At 44.8% G+C, this 18,216-nt stretch overlaps 1 protein-coding gene across 1 annotated transcript in view; it reads right to left on the bottom strand.

Moving 5' to 3' along the window:
* SLC26A5 (solute carrier family 26 member 5) overlaps positions 1-18,216 on the bottom strand; it is a 58,748-nt gene that overhangs the window by 6,218 nt on the left and 34,314 nt on the right. Inside the window, exons 8-15 of the mRNA XM_004702605.3 lie at positions 14,576-14,658; positions 10,663-10,810; positions 9,544-9,657; positions 8,709-8,786; positions 7,976-8,071; positions 7,626-7,732; positions 3,085-3,154; positions 1,059-1,151 (exon numbers count right to left, since the gene is read on the bottom strand). Of these exons, the coding sequence (XP_004702662.1) occupies positions 1,059-1,151; positions 3,085-3,154; positions 7,626-7,732; positions 7,976-8,071; positions 8,709-8,786; positions 9,544-9,657; positions 10,663-10,810; positions 14,576-14,658 (789 nt within the window). The remainder of the gene's footprint in view (positions 1-1,058; positions 1,152-3,084; positions 3,155-7,625; positions 7,733-7,975; positions 8,072-8,708; positions 8,787-9,543; positions 9,658-10,662; positions 10,811-14,575; positions 14,659-18,216) is intronic.

Genomic DNA, 18,216 nt, shown 5'->3' with positions numbered 1-18,216 from the left:
CTTACTGAAGGGTTGTGGGGAGGAGATGAGCCAATCATGGTGCAGGGTAACAATGATGAAACATATAACTTTCTTCTAGTTTTTAAATGCTTCCTCCCCTCCACTATCATGATCCCAATTCTACCTTACAAGTCTGGCTAGACCAGAGGATGTACACTGGTACAGATAGCAACTGGAAACACAGGGAATCCAGGACAGATGACTCCTTCAGTACCAGTGATGAGAGTGGCGATGCCTGAGGGTGGAGGGAATGTGGGATAGAAAGGGGGAACCGATTACAAGAATCCATGTATAGCCTCCTCCCTGGGGGGGTGGACAGCAGAGGGCAGGCAGAGACATAGGACAGTGTAACATATGACAAAATAATAATAATTTATGAATTATGAAGGGTTCATGAGGGAGGAGGGAGTGAGGAGGGAGGGGGAAAATGAGCAGCCAATATTAAGGGCTCAAGTAGAAGGCAAATGTTTTGAGAATGATGATGGCAACAAATGTACATATGTGCTTGACACAATGGATGTATGTATGGATTGTGGTAAGAATTGTATGAGGCCCCTATAACATGATTTAAAAAATACATTAGTAACCTTTCTGATTTTAATGCAAGACAGAAACAAAATGCAAGTGTTAATGCAAGTCTTAATACAAGACAGTCAGAAACTAAAATACTGAAGAGAACGTTTAGAGTACAATTTTCAAACACAGCTTCTTATGTATAATCTTCGAGTTTCTTACATATAATTGACCCAGTGTGTTGAACTAGGGGTGTTTTCCTATACATTAGATAGTGTGGAGTCAAGTTCTAATCCTGACCAAAATAAACCATTTGATTCCAGGTAAGAAACCTAAAATTATTTTCCTTACTTTATTTTTAAAAAAATGTTTTAAACTATCAGAACACACACACACACACACACACACATCCCACATATGATAAAAGTGAATAAAATAGTATAACAGGATATACGGAGTCAATTATGTTGTTCTCACATCCCCACCTGCCAGCTCCTCAGGGCCCCTCCTCAGATATAAGCCCTCCTTAATTTCTTGTGACTCACCTTTCTTTTTAATGCACTGCTATACAAGTCACTATTTGCATAATAAATCGGGGCATTTATTTGGAATATTTTAATTCCAGGAATTTCTTTTACCTGAGGAATAGAATATCAATGAATTAACACAGAGAAACATTTCAGAATCAAAACTACAATTGTCTTCTTTCCCCAATTCAACAATTAATACCAATGTAAAATAACGTCACACTATCTCCCACCTAATCATGCTCTGGAAGAAAGAATACTGAGAAGTTGTTAAAATGCACATCTTACAAAGCCCACAGAGAAGAAGCACACAAGCCTGTGTGAACACAAAGTGTTGAAGGGATCAGGCAGCAGACACCAAAGAACAAAAAACATCATTGTGTGACCACCTTCCACACATAATGAATGTGTGCATAAGTAAGTGTGGTGAAGAAGGATGGTGGTGCCCGGCTATCGAGACCTATAGCGTCTGGGGACTTAAAGGCTTGAAAGTAAACAAGCGGCCATCTAGCCCAGAAGCAACAAAGCCCACATGGAAGCAGCACATCAACATGTGTGATCATGAAGGGCCGAAGGGACCAGGCTTCAAGCACCAAAGGCAGCGGGGTAAGGGGTGGGGTGGGGATCATATCATTGTGAATGAGGGTGGAGTGTGATGGGGACCCAATGTCCATCTGTAGACAACTGGACATACCTTGCAGAGGGGTAGTGGGGAAGAGATGAGTTACTTAGGGTTCAGTATAGCAATAATGAAACTCACAACCTTCCTCTAGTTCTTAAACGCTTCCTCCCCCCAACTACCAGGACCCCAATTCTGCCTTGCAAACCTGGTTAGACCAGAGGATGCACAGTGGTACAGGTGGGAACTGGAAACGCAGGGAATCTAGGGCAGACCAAACTCTCAGGACCAGCGGTGACAGTGGAGATACCAGGAGGGAAAGGGGGGTAGAAAGGGGGAATCGATCACAAGGATCTACATATAACTTCCTCTCTGGGGGATGGGCAACAGATGGGAGCGGGGAGGGAGGGGAAAGGGGAAAGGAAAATGAGGAGCTGATTCCAGGAACCCAGCGGAAAGCGAGTCTTGAGAATGACGAGGGCAACGAATGTATAAGTGTGCTTTACACAACTGATGTCTGTGTGGATTGTGATGAGTTGTATGAGCCCCAATAAAATGATTAAAAATAAATAAATAAGATGCACACCTTCCCATTTATTCCTTTAAACAGCCTGTCTTAGTCTCATTGTCACCATAAAACACAAGTAAGAGAGAAGCGGGAAACCGTGCAAGAGAGAAAAGACAGGGGTGGGGAGAGGCTGCCCCCCAGCCTGTGGGAAGCAGCTAAATAAAGGAGCACCGGCCAGATCATGTGATTTCCATCAGGAATGTGGGAAGACAGGAGGGGAACAGTGAGGTCTTATCAGGAGCCTGGCAGACGCCAGGTGCAGTTTAAAAGAAAAGGAATTCAGCAAATAACTTTGTAATGAGGACAGATAGCAATCCTAACATCATCCTCATTTCTCAATAGGTTACAGTGGGCCTAAGCATTTCAACACAAGTATAAAAGAAAACAAAGAGATGAAATTAGTCTAATAATATTTCATCAACATCGTTGTGGTCCTGCAAGAGAAAATCAAGGTCATTGTGAACTATAATCTAAAATATTAAAAATGAGCTGAGAGCCCCACCAACTATCTCTTAAACAGTTAGAAATTAATATTTTGTCTTTGGTTTACATTCATCAGTAGAAAATCATGTGCATACAAACTATCGTCTCCAACAGTTTAGTATTCTAGAAATGCATACTTTATTTCTAAGAATCTATATTTATCCTCAGAAAATAAATAGTAATAAGTAGAGTAATTAATATTATGATTGTATAAACTATACCACTGAATCAGGAAAAGAAATTGAAATTGAAGCCTTTCGATTAGGCCGCTACATTTCCATCTCTATCACCACTTCTGACCTGGATAAAAACAGTACCTAGCCGAGCACCTCAGATACGTACAGCCACGTAAAGATGTGAGAAGTGGGTCTTACCTCCTCATAGGCATCTATATCAATATACACATCTGTATCAGGAAGCTGTCCGAGGACTTTGTAGCTAGGGCTGGAGACAGAGAGTGAGTGCATTAAAGTATGACTTAAACACGACCTTACACATTAGCATGCCATCCATGGATTTGTTAATGAATGTAGGAATGCTCGATTGTTACATGTGCCTTTGCAGAAGGGCCCCACCCTTAGCACGTTCCCAGCACCACTTTCAGAGTACAACGTGACTCTCACACACAGCCTCATGCCACACTTCACATACACTCACACCCAACACAGTGTATATGCATCAGTCCACATCCACCAAAAGCACTCCACACACACCACGCCCACCCCCACACACGCAGTCCTCCACATCCAGGACAAACACTCCAGACACAGAGCACACCACGCTCACCCCCCACAAACATACCCTCACACGTCATATCCTCTCTTATTGGAGAAGGGATTTCTTCTTCTAACGCTAAGCATTGACTCCTGGAGGGGAAGTGGGGGTTCAAATGAGGAGGTGGGAATAAAACAAATTCTCATTTAAATTAACCTGTTTTCTTACATTTAGTTTGAATAGGTTTTTAAACAATCATTTCTGACAGGGTAAATTTTCTTCTAATACCAAGCACATCATGTAGTGTAGTGTACGTTCTCTGAATGCTGTCAAGGGAATCTACCCAGCAAACAGCTCTGCATTAAAACTGAAACTTAAAGCACTTTCACACCCATGCTATAGCGCACTCAGGCAGTCTGGGTCCAAGTGGTTTCTGCAGTGATGACAGGTCTACCTATTGAGCACTTGGTATTACCTATTATATCCTCTGAAACCCCCCCCCCCACCAACCCCCCCGGACTTACTACTGACATTATGTCTTTGACAAACTGAGAGTCAAAGGCGTACGATGAGTTGTTCAAGGCCAGAGAGCCTGGCAGAGTCAGAAGAAGGTTCAAGATCCTTGATTTGAAATTCCAGTCTTGTCACTATGCCCTGCTGCTTCCTAGCAAGAATGTGAATGCCTCGCCAGTTAGAATACACAGCAAGTCTAACACAAATGGTAGCCATTCTTCTGGGTAGATGTCCTCCACAGACTTCAGCGTTCACTCTGCGCTGGTGCCGGGCTCTAGGCTGATGGCCCTACCATCAAGGGGCTCTCAGTCTAGGAATGTCTGCACACAAACACAAGACCGGTGACTGACATTGTGGACACAAGGTCAAGGGGTGCTTAGCAGGAGGTTCACGTTCAGATTTGTGGGCATGGAGCACAGAGATGAGTGCTCGAGGAGGAGTCCTGGGCACTAATCTCCAAGCTGAGCCTTTCATGGGGGCAGCAGGATGGCTGATCAGTAGGATGGGACAAGGCCCAGAGGAACAGCTAAGACCAAGCACGGGCTTAGAGGACAGGAGAGGTTAGGGAGCTGAAGGTTCAGCAGATTCAAGGGGAAGAGTCATGTAGAACTTCAGATTTTATCCTTGCCTAAAAAGTTCCTTGACTCTCAGAGTCTAAAACCAAGGTTTAATCTGCCGATAGGCTAGTCTAGGTCATGCAGGATCTAGGCCCATCATCCTCTGCTGTGAACTTCTTTCCACACCGACCTCCTGGCCACTATTAAAGATCTCCCTGTGGCCCTCCTAAAGCATGCGTTGTAAGTCCAGTGGTTACTACGACTCATAGCAACCTGATAGGGCAGAGTAGAAGCGCCCCGGTGGGCTTACGGGACTATTAATCTGTATGGGAGGAGAAAGCTTCACTTTTCTCTTGCTCTGAGTCAGAACTGACTGGATGACAGTGAGTTTGGTTTTTATTTTTGGATGTCTGTTGTTTCTGGCGAGTAGAGAGCGGGAAGAGAGTGCATACGGATGAATCCTTTAGTCTCATGTATTAGGGAGTCTGGCAGGCTGGGTTTCTGGGGTGGAGGGAGGCCTTCCCCCTTCTGAGTTGGAGATGAGTCCCAATCACATTCTCATAATTAATATTGTTCCCCACTATATCCTCCCATAATAATGGTACGTTAAAGTTACCTCTTACAAGCACACGGCTCATTGCTATGTAGCCAGCAGCTTTAACTCTGGGTGCAGACCTGGGCTACTGCTCTCTAGGCTCTGAGGACAGCCCCTCCCTCTTGACCTTCCCGGGCACTGGTGTTAGGGTACTCCTCCAATAGACTCCGGGACCTGTAGGGTTAGGGTGCAGCCCACTTTGTTAGGTTTGTGGTTACCTGTAATTAGAGGGGCTTGCATGCCCCCCTTAAGGTATATAAGCCTTGTTGGAAATATATTCTCTCCCTGAAGTCATGGCGGTCCTGGAGGTGAGCACTCGCATGCTTTATCTTGTCCGATGTCTCTTTAATTATGCCCCTCAATTACACAACTGGCCCTTGGACCCATCCAATGTGGAGGCTGGTACCCCAGAGTTGTGATAATCCCATGTGCGAATACGTTTTCTTTAAACTAAGCATTGGGCTACTAATATCGGAGAGAGAGGTCAGTGGTTTGAACCCATCCGAGGTCGAGGAGAGAAAGATGAGGCAGTCTGCTTGGTGAAGATGTACAGCCTCTGAAACCCTATGGAAGAATTCGGCTCTGTCAAATAGGTCAGAATCAACCTGAGGGCAGTGGTTTGGGTTTTGATGGTCTTAATAAGACAATATTAGTGTAGGGCATGTTTAAAATCCATCTCTTTTAAGGTTTAAAAAAGAAAACTGAGCAAGTAGGCAGAGAAGGGGATGTACAAATGCCATGTTACATGAAAATAACCAAGGGTCCAAGAAACAGAAGTGGAAAGGGCATAAGGATTTTCCCCAGAGACAAGAGAATCTTCCTCTAGAGCAGGCCCTTTAAATGTGGTGAGAAAATACACTTCTGTGAAAGCGCCCTTCTGTCACAGCAGCACTAGGTAACTGAGACAGACACTCCAGTCTTGGCTTACTTCCAACTCCCGATCTCTGGCAGGCTGCTTCCCCAGCTGGAATCGTCTCCTCTCCTCTCTCACCATCTCCCTCTTACTTTCCCATAAGGCCAAATTCAAGGCTAATTCACCTACAGAAATGTCTTCCCTTCAGTTTGAAACTTCTACTTTTCTTAAGAGCAAAAACATCAACAAAGATCAAACCATGAAATGAAGTTTTATTATTTTAGTGAGTAATAGAAGTGTAACATTAAAAACTTGTCCAACTCTAAAATTCTAAGAAACCCTTAGAACTTTAAAGAAAACAAAAATAACAAGTATCTCAAATTCTTTGTTGTAGATTAACAAAAGGCATATAGAAAACCCTAAACTCTAACTAAACTCATTGCCGTTGAGTTGACACCAATTCATAGCAACATTACAGGACAGGGTAGACCTGCCTCTTTAAGTTCCAAGACTGTAATTCTTTATGGGAGCAGAAAGCTCAGTCTTTCTTCTGCAGAATGACTGGTGGTTTAGAACTGCTCACCTTGCAGTTAGCAGCCCCGCACTTAACCATTATGCCACGAGGGCTCCTTAGAAAACCCAAGTGCTCAAAAAAACTCTCCTGTTAAGGGACTCTCACCAGAACCAATACTGATTTTTATAAAAATGGGGGACTGGGTGGTGGTGGTGGAGGAGGATCTTTTAGATAAACATGGGCAGTAGTGTTAAAATTTGCTAGTAAAACTAACTCAGTTCTTCTCTTGAGCTTAGCATCCCACATGTTCTCAACCTTTTCCTCTGTCATTTCTGAAGAGAAAAATGCCCATTTTTTACGGAGAGTGAAGAGCAAAATGCTATTCGTCAGGTAAAGCTTCAGCGCCCTCATCCAGTGACCTTCCAACGCACCACACCCAAAGCTTTGAGAACCATAAGGTGTTCTGTAAAGCTCTGAAAATCATTATTGGTCGCAGGCAAAAATGGACTGATCCCGTTTTCATTTCCCCTTGTGTTAAAGAGGGAAGGGCATCCTCATCTGTGGGTGCACAGCACTCATCAACCCTTGCTTATGATCTCTGCATGCGTTCTTCCCAGTGCAACCTTACTGCGACCATGGGGCAACGCTGCTTAGTTCTACGCTATGCAGGACCGAAGTTCAGATGGGTTCTGTCAAACCACAGAGCGTATCAAGGACCCAGCTAGGACTTGAGCCCAGTTTACCTCACATTAGGATTTTATGTTTACATCTTTTTCTTTCTTTTCTTTATGGTGATTTCTTTATTTATCATAGACATTTTTTTAAAATTAAAGGTTACTGTATATCTTCCCAGTGGGCTCAGCTTACTACTAGGCAGGATAAATGACAGATGACAATAGTTCAGGATAAAGGAAAAGATAAGGAAGACCTACAAATGATAGCTCAGGGTCTGTGTCTGCTCTAGGCATACACAGCAGGGCACATGGCAAAATTACACTGAATTTTTTATTTGGAAGTTTTTTTTGATCCACAGATGCCACGAGTCTTACAGCTTCCTCTCACACGCAAGGGCTCAGCGTCCACAGATACACACTCCAGTCCATATTTAAAGTCAGGGCTCGTCTTATCACAGTTGGGACACTCACTCCCACCCCACTTCACTCACTCACCTCTGTGTTCTGTAAATGACAGTCATCAGAGCAATGATCACAGCAGTAATCAAACCATAGTCCAATCCCAGAAACAAAGAGGAAACAAAGGTGGTAAGCCAGATGGTCTAAACAAACAACAGAAAGCTTAACATCAAAAACACATTTACGATGTAGTAAGAGTTACACACACACACACACACACACGCACACACACACACTCAATGGTAATTAACCAAAACTATGAAATGAACTTTGCCTACTTGGAGACTGCAGATAAGGACAACTAATTTCCATTTCTCACCTTTTTATCAGGACTACTCCATTTGTTGCTAAGTCGCATTTACCTAACTCTCACCTTCTTTACTCACCAACTCTATTTTGCTGGTTCTCCAGAAGAAGGGGAGGTCTGAGAATTGCATAAACATCCCTTTCAGGTTGACGATCACGATGGCCGACAGCACAGCCTGAAACACAGCGCATGCACGTATGCCTCTCTTCTGAGCCCCAAGCCGGCCCTCTGCCGGCTCTTCCGTGTCCTCCTCTTGCTCATTCATGGCCTCCCCCCACGCCTTTGCTCTAATAGGATTCCCTTGCTACGTGGTCGGGATGCTACAATTGAGTCGCGAACCCCGGATTTTCAGGCCTTGGTCACCTAACCTGGGTCTTGGAAAACCACTAAGCTCGTATTCTAATAGCAAACGTACTGTGGCCAAGAAGTTCAGAATTCAACTCGGCACTCAGGAATTATTTCCTCCATGGTTCTTGTGATTCTTAATCTATCCTAGATTAACATATTAGCAAATAAGTGCTTTTGATTATAAGCCACCTCAGGTCATAGAAAGCCAAAGAGAGAAGGGATCTTGGTCAATCAGTCCAACCTTCCACTTTGTAAATAAGAAAAGCGAGGCCCTAAGAAGTTAGCATGACTTTCCCAAGGCCCTGTGGACGGTGGACAGTGCAGAGTGTGGAGCAAGGGTCACTTCTTCACTCCCCCTTGCTAGGGTTGCAGTATGAACGCATCAAGACAGCCACACAGAGAAGCAATACAATCATAGGATCTTGGCACACAGGAAAACCTCACACCGAGTCCACACTACACACCTGGGGTAATGACTCAAAGAGGAATCCCGTGGCTAATATCACCAGAAGAATCATTAACGAGGCCAGACAACCTGCGAGCTGAACGAGAGAAGACACAGGGAAGGGGCTTTTAGGAGACTTGAGTTAAGAGGCGGGACATACGTGGGTCTTCCTCTTTTGATCATCACGGTGGGAAGATCAAGAAAACAGGGATTCAAATAAACTATGGCATAAACCTATTACTCTGTCCCACCCTTCTTTGAAGGTTTTGCTCCTCTTCAAAAAGCTTTTAAGGAGAAGCTGTTTAAATACTTCGACTAAAATGCCATCGCTGGAAGTCGAAGCAAGCACATGTCTGGTGCAGATCAGAGATTCAAAGGCCAAAAGAGCTCAGACAAGTGTTGGCTGTCCAGTGTGGTTGTCGCTCCTCACATGTGACTGTGACTCTTGGACACTTGAAATGTGGCAAATCTGGCCAAAGAAATTGACTTTGTTTTAGAAATTAAGCCCCATGTGGTTGTGACTGCCAAATGAGACATCAGAAAGGACTGTTGGGAAATCCTGCCCACTCAGTCTCCGGGTCTCCAGGCAGCGTCCCAAGGTTGAACTCGGACACTGACTAGTAGCAGGGCACATTGCCAACTGTCTTTCACTGGAGAATAAACCTCTTTTCCACAGAATTAACTCATTACGATTGGCTTCATCCACTCAAGCCTTCCTCTGACTCACAACACCGCTCTGCGGAGTGTGGATCTGCCAGTAGAGTAGCTTTGTGTGGGTTCAGCATAGAATCAAGGGGTTCAAGTGTTAATTACCACTCGAATCACTGGTCCCTCGAGGCCAGCTGTATACATACCTGCGTCTTCCCACCAGTGCCCTCCTGAACCAGGCTGCGTGACAAGGAACATGAAATCGAGAAGGTCTGGAACAGTGAGCCGATGGAATTGCACAGTCCCAGCGCAATGAGCTCCTTGTCCAGGTGGAAGCAAAGCACAGAAGAGATTGGTCATTCTTCAGGAACTAAAGCAAGATGGCCCACTTAATACCCATTCTCGGGAGTTCAGGGTGCTTCTTCAATCGGTTCTCAGATTTGAGCATTTGTTTAGCACGAGTTAAAAAAGTAATTATTGCATATTCCGTGCTGGGGGGAAAGTTTGAATTTTTATTGTATTAGAGATAAATGCTATGTTCCCTAACCAGGCTCCTTCCCAAGCACACTTTCTACCCGACAAATGATGTTAACTTTTTTTAAAAACATGGCACCAAAAAGGACAAAATATTCTGGCTATTTAAGAGAAATTACTTGGTGTCTAGGACTACTGGCTTCTTTTAAGTGCCTGAGCTATTGCTCATCGATAAATGCATGGCAGTGTTTTCCTGGGACCAGTGAGTCTTACTCCCAGGGTTACCTCCTAGGGGCTGCCTAGCATGCTCACTGCATCTTGTATGAATGTGGGACATTTAATCTCTCCTATAGATGCACATAATGTTGCAGTCGGCATTTTCCTGCCAAGATGATAGCTCACACTGGCTGGGTTCTGTAACTGTAATAGGAAAGGTGGTGGCCCCGAGCGTCGGGGCAGTTCCGCAGTGAATCACATACTCAAAGGTAGGAACAACGAGAAGGCTTCCCAGTGGGGAAGAAAGAGTTCTGGAGACACATCTTATTCCCAGGCTATGAGCTTTACAATTAAGAACGGCATCGGTAGGCGTATGGTACACAGGAAGTGTCCGATCAGAGATTTCACTTTCCTGGCTGAGCCCCTATATCTGAGGACTCTGTGCCTTGGGGTCCTGATCCTCTAACCTACATCAATAACAAAAACTTGTAGGGTTGAATAAATCCATGCTCCAAATATGCCCATTAGCCAGGTTAAAGCTTGTCTACTAAGACTGGTAAGTCAAGTTCATTTGCCTTCCCTACACAGTACGATGCTTGTTCTGCTATGAAGCAACCGCAGGAAACGGACTTTACCTGATTGCCATCAACCTGGTAGCCATGCTTATTTGCCAACGTCTTTGCCATTGAGATGGTCACTGAGAATCCAACGATGGCTATGGCAATGGCATCCACGTACACCAGGTGGAAGAGGCTGGTGTCCGGATTGGCTGGAGGGAGGAGCCTGAAAGGCCAAGCTGAATTTAACTTAGCTGTTGGGACTATTGGGGGAGAAACGTGCAGCAAGAGGGGAACATGCTAGGGGACATTCTCAGCAAACGAGGTGATCAAAGCGTAGATACTTGTTAGCTTTTACTCTGCACAAAGGAAATCCTCCTGGAAACTGGTTCTGTCTAGGTCCAAATCCTGAAGCCTAGGGGGTTGAGGGGTTGTCAGCAGAGATCAGAGGCAGTTTATTTATAAAAGGAGCACCTTCATAACTCACGGCACAGTGTTCAGCAAGGGTAATCGCGAGACAGAACCAGGAAGACGAAAGGGTCAGCAAACTGCTGACGCCACAAGACATCCCGACCAGTCAGTGTGAGCAGAGAACTAGACGTCTTTCTTGGGTGACGCAAGCATCTACTACCGCTTCCCATATTAGGATCACTTTGTACGAGTTTTGAACAAGGATAAGGAACAGCAAAATCCTGAGGTCTCACCTTGGAATTTCTTGAATCTGGACGGGTCCAAAAGTGTGACTTCTGGAACCCCCAAATGGGAAATTGGGTTTTGTGGTCTTATTCTCAGTTTGGGACCTTATCCTCCAGGAATAAAATAAGGATTCCCTAGGATGTTATAAGTGGGGATCGACAATGGAAGTTTGCAAAGGCACCCTGTCCCAATTCAACTGAAATACTAATAATAACGAATTAACAAATAATAACAATACTATAACCAAAACATTTAGTAGGTGCTTCATATATTCCAGAAAGACTACACTTTCTATTCCAGTAAACAGTTACAGTCTCAGATACCCACAGGTCGCTGAGTCAGCACTGACTGGACGGCAGGGAGTTGGGTTGGTCATATATTCCAGGTTCCATGTACATTTAATTGTCTCTAATTAGCTCAGTGACATTAGAGGTAGCAACTATGATAATCCTCATTTTACAGAGGAGGAAAATGAGGTGGTGTGGGTTAAGCCACTTGTCCCAGGTCAAAGAGCTCATCTCCTGTGCTCTTTGTAAGTGCAACAAAAGCCACGAAGACCTCCACCTGCACGCACCTCCTCCTGTAAACTCTCAGAGCACAGGTGAGGATCGGGACACCTCAAATTCAACAGCGTGGGGAAGTGGGAAGAACCTACCATCTAGTAGGCCTCAAGTATGTGCAAGATGCTTTATGTATGTGTTCTTACTGATTTTCACAACAATCCCATCGAAGACATGACATATTCTCCACATTCACTGGTTAAGAAACGGGCTTGCAGATTCTAAGAAGCTTGCCCAAGTTGGACCACGGAGTTCAGTCCAGGCAACCAGACTATGCCATTCATTTCCTGTGCACTTTGCTGCCTCATAATTAACTGGAAGGGAAGGCCTAGCATCAGGTTTAGGCCCGAGGGATACGGGAAGGAGAAAGGATGTACTGTAGGAGTAAGAAAAGTAATGAAGAACAAGATCTATTGCCATGATTGGGACCCGTAGTAGTCAGTTTCTGGTTCTGCAGCTTTATGTATTTACTTGTGTGTGCAGATAGGTGGTAGTTTGCTGCAAATATGACTGCCCCCCCCCATCCTTGTGTGTGCACGCCATTCCTCTTATGTACAGATATGTGTATTGAAACCAGTCTGGCCTTGTGACTTACTTTGCCCAACAGAATGCGGCACAGGTGATGTTGCACAAGTGGCTTATGAGGCCTGGCCTGGTTGCTTTTGCTCTTTCTTATTGCTCTGAGCTCCCACGTACAGGTGTCTGGCTAACCTGACCTACTGGAGATGCCTGTGGAGACAAGGTGGCAGCTAGCCCTCAGTTTCAGACGTTCCCCTTGGGGAGTCAGGCCCACGAGGACAGTCCTCCAGCATCGGTAGTGCCCTCCGACGTCTGCAGCTGTGGAGAGACACAGGTGCCACCAGCAGAAGAGCCACCCAGCAGGCCTGGCCTCAGCCGAAGAATTGCGAACAAAGGAATCGCGGTGATGAGAAGCCACTGTTTGTTATGCAAATTCACAGATAACGAGGCAGTATGATTGTATGTGGAGAGGTAAGTAGGTTAACATTTAGTTTCCTGCTTTGTTTTGAGCCAAGTTTCCAAAAGATACTTTCTCTGTGACCAAGTTCCAGGATGATAAAATGTTGTTTAAAATTAGAAAATCTGTTTTCCCACATGTGGGAGAGCAACAGATTTGGATATAATATAAATGGCAAGTATAGGTGGAAATTCGATGGTCTATGGATTTAACCTATCAGCATGTTATTGTTGTTTTTTTTAAACATATATCTAAATATAAGAATTTTCTATTTAATCAAATGAGGTGTGACTAGTCACTGAACAGGATTATATTTTGGATCCAATCAAAGACTAATGTTCATCACATGACTTTCTGTTAGAGACCCCGTGTGAGGTCATGGAAAGACTGAGTTTGGAGTGCAGGCTGGGACTCACCAGGGAGTCGCCGACCCTCCTCCGCGGCTCTCAAATGTCGCCTTCCCTGATACTCTACCTGAAACTGCACCGCCAGGCTCTGCTCCCCTCCCCTGGCTTCACGCTGCTTCACAGCCCTTCTCAGGATTTGCTTACTGGATTATGATCTGTTTCCCTCAGTAGACCATAAGGACTTCTCTTTTTGTTTTTAATTGCTATGTCCCAGGCAAAGACTAGCCCTCAATACGCATATGCGGAACGAGTGGGAATCAATGAGCACTCTTACCAGTAAAGTGGGGCTAGTGATCTACATTGTTAATCGGGTTACAGTAAGCATCAATAAGATGGTGGGTATAAAGCATTTTATAAATTATAAACCCCAATAGGAAAGCAAGGTGCTCTTTAACTGTGCTGCGGCTTTACACGGAATTGTTCTAAATGACAGGTTCAGGATACCAACTGTCACGAAGAGCAGATGATTTGAACAGGCCGGACGCCGTCAATGTCCAACATCTGGGGAAATGTCCGGCTGTGCGCCATGGACATTCTTTTGGAGAAACTACAGAGGGTGAGGGGAGAAAGAGTCAGCGAGACAGAGACCATAAAGGAAAGAGAAAGAGACACAAATTCAGAGAGAGGCAACCAGTGTCAGAGACGGACAAGAAGACAAGGAGCTGCTAGTAACCACTTTCGTTCCTTCGAATATACAGCGAATCACACATTAAAAATATAAAGCCTTGGATAAACGAAAATAATGAAGGAAAATAAGTAAATCTTGATTTGAAACTAGCTGAGACAGCCAGTTACACGCGATGCACACATGTGAACTGCTCACCCTGTGCTGTGTGCCGGGACGAACTGTACCACACCATGCTTGACATGCATTTCCTGCACCTCACACCACCCACACATATTACCATATAGACTCGTCTATAAGCACATTGTTAATGCAGTTTTTGTGGTAAAATGTGCCTCGGCTGATATTTGAGTATATATGGTAATTATCATGTCCAGCTGCCAGATGAGGACACAGGCTTTGAGAAACTAAGACATTTGCTCAAGGGCATGCTGCTAGGGGTTAGGTCTTTCTGACAAGGAAGCTGAAGTTGTCAATTACCATGCCATGCTGTGAGTTTTTAATAGTCGTACCATGCCATGCTGTGAGTTTTTAATAGTCGTTGACTGCTAAACAATAAGAAAAAAACCACAAAATAAAATACAAAGTCACACACTCACATGCACACCGACTGTGAGTTCTTTGATGTGTGGGGGGGAAGAAAGATCTACTTTCGTTGCAATAGCCTATTGCAACAGTACTCTTTATTCTAGCCACACTGTGACCGAAAATGAACCCAATCGCCTACCCCAGAGGAAGTGTTCCAACAACATCCACGTTGTACGAGTCTTTCAAGTTAAACCCCGCTGAAATGCCGGTCCCCATGACCACCTGAAACAGACACAGCTCCCAATGCACCTTCGCACGCGGAAATGCAAGCACCACAAAATGAGCTTCCAAGAACTTCTTAGTCAAGCCCAAACCCATTCTTGTGTAAGGTTCCTTTGGAAAGACAATAATGACAGTTCATTCCAGCAAATCTACCATCCCACATAATTAAAACGACGATGACAGTTTCCTGTAGGCTGGCATTCTTTTGTTCTGTTTCCTCCTGTGGTATCTGGTTAGTTGAATGTCACTGAATGAGGTCATAAAGCAGTGGTTCTCAACCTTCCTCATGCCGCAACCCTTTCATACAGTTCATGTTGTGGTGACCCCCCAACCATAACATTATTTTCGTTGTTACTTCATAACTCTAATTTTGCTACTGTTATGAATCGGGCGACCCCTGTGAAAGGGTCGTTCAACCCCCAAAGGGGTTGCGACTCACAGGTTGAGAACCACTGCCATAAAACCTCTCAGGTCTTGACTTTCTTTTGACAAAGACACAAAGAGTCTCTGACCAAGATGTCATAAATAACCCCAAACCCAGCCCACTAATACACCTGATGACATAGTATTGTGTACAATGACGGTGTACCGTTATGAGATGCGTGTGTGCACTCAGACTCCCCCTGTGGCCCTGTTAGGAGGACAGCCGTGTAGTTAGAGGCCCCCATCAGTGACCCACAGTTGTCTTCTCTCATTTCAGGGTCAAAGTAGAACCACACGTCACCGGACGCAAGGCCATCCTGGACTGCCTGGGCATAGATTTAGTTGGGGAGAGAAGTACAACCCTTAGTGAGCTACAAGAAGGAAAGAATACCAGAAAGGTTGATAGTAATCTTCTTCATTCCCAGGAGCGACTGGCTACTCTATAAGGAGCCCCAGGGGTCATGGATAAGTGCTCTGCTACTAACTGTAAGGTGTGCAGTTCAAAACTACTCAGCGGCTCCATGAGGGAAAGACAGTCCTGGAGATTTGCATCCATAACTCTGTGGGGCAGTTCTAGTTTAGTATGGAGTTGCTGCTACGTGTTGAAATGACGTCCTTGGCACAGCATTGCTGTAGAACGTTCTCAGTGGGTTTGCCTGGAGAGAAGAAAGAAGGGCACTAGACCGTCACAAGTGGTGGCCACTGCTCTCTCTCTCTGACTGCCAAGAGTCGATGTCGACTCATAGTAACCCTGTAGGACAGGGTAGAACTGCCCCTGTGAGTTTCTGAGACTGTAACTCTTTATGGGAGTAGAAAGCCCTGTCTTTCTCTGTAGAAGTACCTGGTAGTTTTGAACTGCTGGCCGTGTGGATCACAGCCCAATGCCTAACCACTACACCACCAGGGAACCAATCATACAGTAAAGTTATTGTTCAAATCAGCAGCTGCAAAGACCAGAAACACAAGTGCTTTGGGCCCCTTTTCTGTTGTGTATCATCTCTAATTACACTTATTGAGAAATTGAGAGTGTGTGTAGGATAGTCAAGTCCACAGGAGATACAGGCCCAAGTTCCTGGTCCATCAGTTTCATTCTATGGTAAGTAATTTGAACTGTTGTTTTCCTACTAACAAGTAGATGCTTTATGAAATAGGGTGTAAAACTTGCAGAAATTTTTATTACAAAAAACAAGTCTTGTGCTTCAGGGAGTCATGAAGCGTCTCCTCAAACTCTCCAGTATGGCTTCTCTTACCTCTTGCTCTGGAGAATGCTCTGGGCTTGAGGTATGATTACCAGACCATAATTACAATGATAGGAGCGATGGCAGAGCGATGGCTAAGTGCTCTACTGCTAACCAAAAGATGGGCAGTTTGAACCCACACAGAAGCTCCAAAGGAGAAAGACCTGACTGTTGGCTCCCATACAGATTACAGTCTACAAACCCTATGTTGTTGCTGCTGTTGTTAGGGTCCATTGTCATTCCGACCCACAGAGAACCTATGCACAACAGAACAAAACCCCGCCCAAGTCCTGCATTATCTTCACAACTGCTCCCATGCCTGAGCCCACAGTTGCGGTCGCTGCATCACTCCATCTCGTCAAGAGCCTTCCTCTTTTCTGCTGGCCCTCCACTTTACCAAGCATGATGTCCTTATCTTGACAACTGCTCCCATGCCTGAGCCCACAGTTGCCGTCACTGCATCACTCCATCTCGTCAAGAGCCTTCCTCTTTTCTGCTGGCCCTCCACTTTACCAAGCATGATGTCCTTATCTGGGGACCAGTCTCTTCTAACACGTCCAAAGTATATAAGACGAAGTCTTGATAGCCTTGCCTCTAAGGACCACTCTTGCCATACTTCTTCCAAGGATGGTTGGTCCTTTTAGCAGTCCATGGTACTTTCAATATTTTTCATCACCACCACAATTCAAATGCATCTACCTATGTTGATGGTTCTATTCTATCACAGAGTCTCTATGAGTGAAAATGGATTCAGTTGCATTGAACAGCAACGATGACAACTGTTGCTGTTGCCCTAGGAAACTATGAGGAATCTGCAATGACCCAAGCCAGGCAATTAAAACCACTGCTGTTCTGGCTTGGCTGTTAAAGGAAACGCTGGTGGTTCAAACCCACTGGGAACTCCATGGGAGAAAGACGAGGCTTTCTGCTCCTGTAAAGATTTATCGCCTTGGAAATCCACAAGGATGGTTCTACCTGGTCTCATAGGGCCGTTATGAGTTAAGAATCAACTTGATGGTGGGGAGCTGTCTTCTTTCTAACATAAGGGAGCTCAGAACCAGCTTTTAGACTCCAAGAGGAAACAGGAATAGCATGCAGCTCCAAGAGAAAGAGATAATCTTGCTCTTGGGACAAAACCAAATGGTCAAAAGACGTCAAAGGAAAGGCTGCTTTGTCACTTACACCAGCCCTTATTTCTGTGGCTGGAACGTTTAGCTAAATGTGCATCAGACACCTGGGCTTTTTACTTAGTCTTGTTCCTGAACTCTGTCTCCAGGCACTCCAGGGCACCTGAGAGCATGCAAAGGGCACCACGGGACAGTATAAGCTTCAAGAGAAATAGTGGCATCTGTCAGAAAAAACTGACATCAGATATTGTACAAACTTTCCAGGAAACTTTTTATTATCATTTGGATGAAAGTTTGTAGAGCAAACTGGATTTCCATTCAACAATGCACACAGATTTGTAATATTGGTTGCATCCCCATAATGTGATAGCATTCAAACTTCTTGTTTGAGGGAGTTCACACTTTCGATCTGCATGCCCATTCCTTGGGAAAGTGATGGGCTTGGGCATAGGTGGGTTTTCAGTGGCTGGATGGTCGTTGTATGTTGTTGAGTTGATTACAACTCACAGTGACCCTACAGCACACAGTAGCTCTGTCCCACAGGGTTTCCATTTGGAATATTTATGGAAGTAGAACTCTGGATTTTTCTGCCTGTGGAGCAGCTGGTGGATTCAAACTGTGGTTTTTTTGGTCCCCCACAAAAAAATCAATGTGGAGGGTCCAAAACACAGCACCATTGAGTGGATTCCTACTCACAGTGATCCCTGGAAATATTCCCAGGAGCAAATAGCCTCATCTTTCTTGCAGAGAGTAGCTGGTGGGTTCAAACT

Source organism: Echinops telfairi, unplaced genomic scaffold, assembly GCF_000313985.2.
Source record: "Echinops telfairi isolate 266 unplaced genomic scaffold, ASM31398v2 ScPeMD7_23;HRSCAF=83, whole genome shotgun sequence".
In the NCBI taxonomy this organism is placed as follows: Eukaryota; Metazoa; Chordata; class Mammalia; order Afrosoricida; family Tenrecidae; genus Echinops; species Echinops telfairi.
The sequence above is the reverse complement of the archived record's forward strand: the minus strand, read 5'-3'. Positions and strand labels throughout refer to the sequence as shown.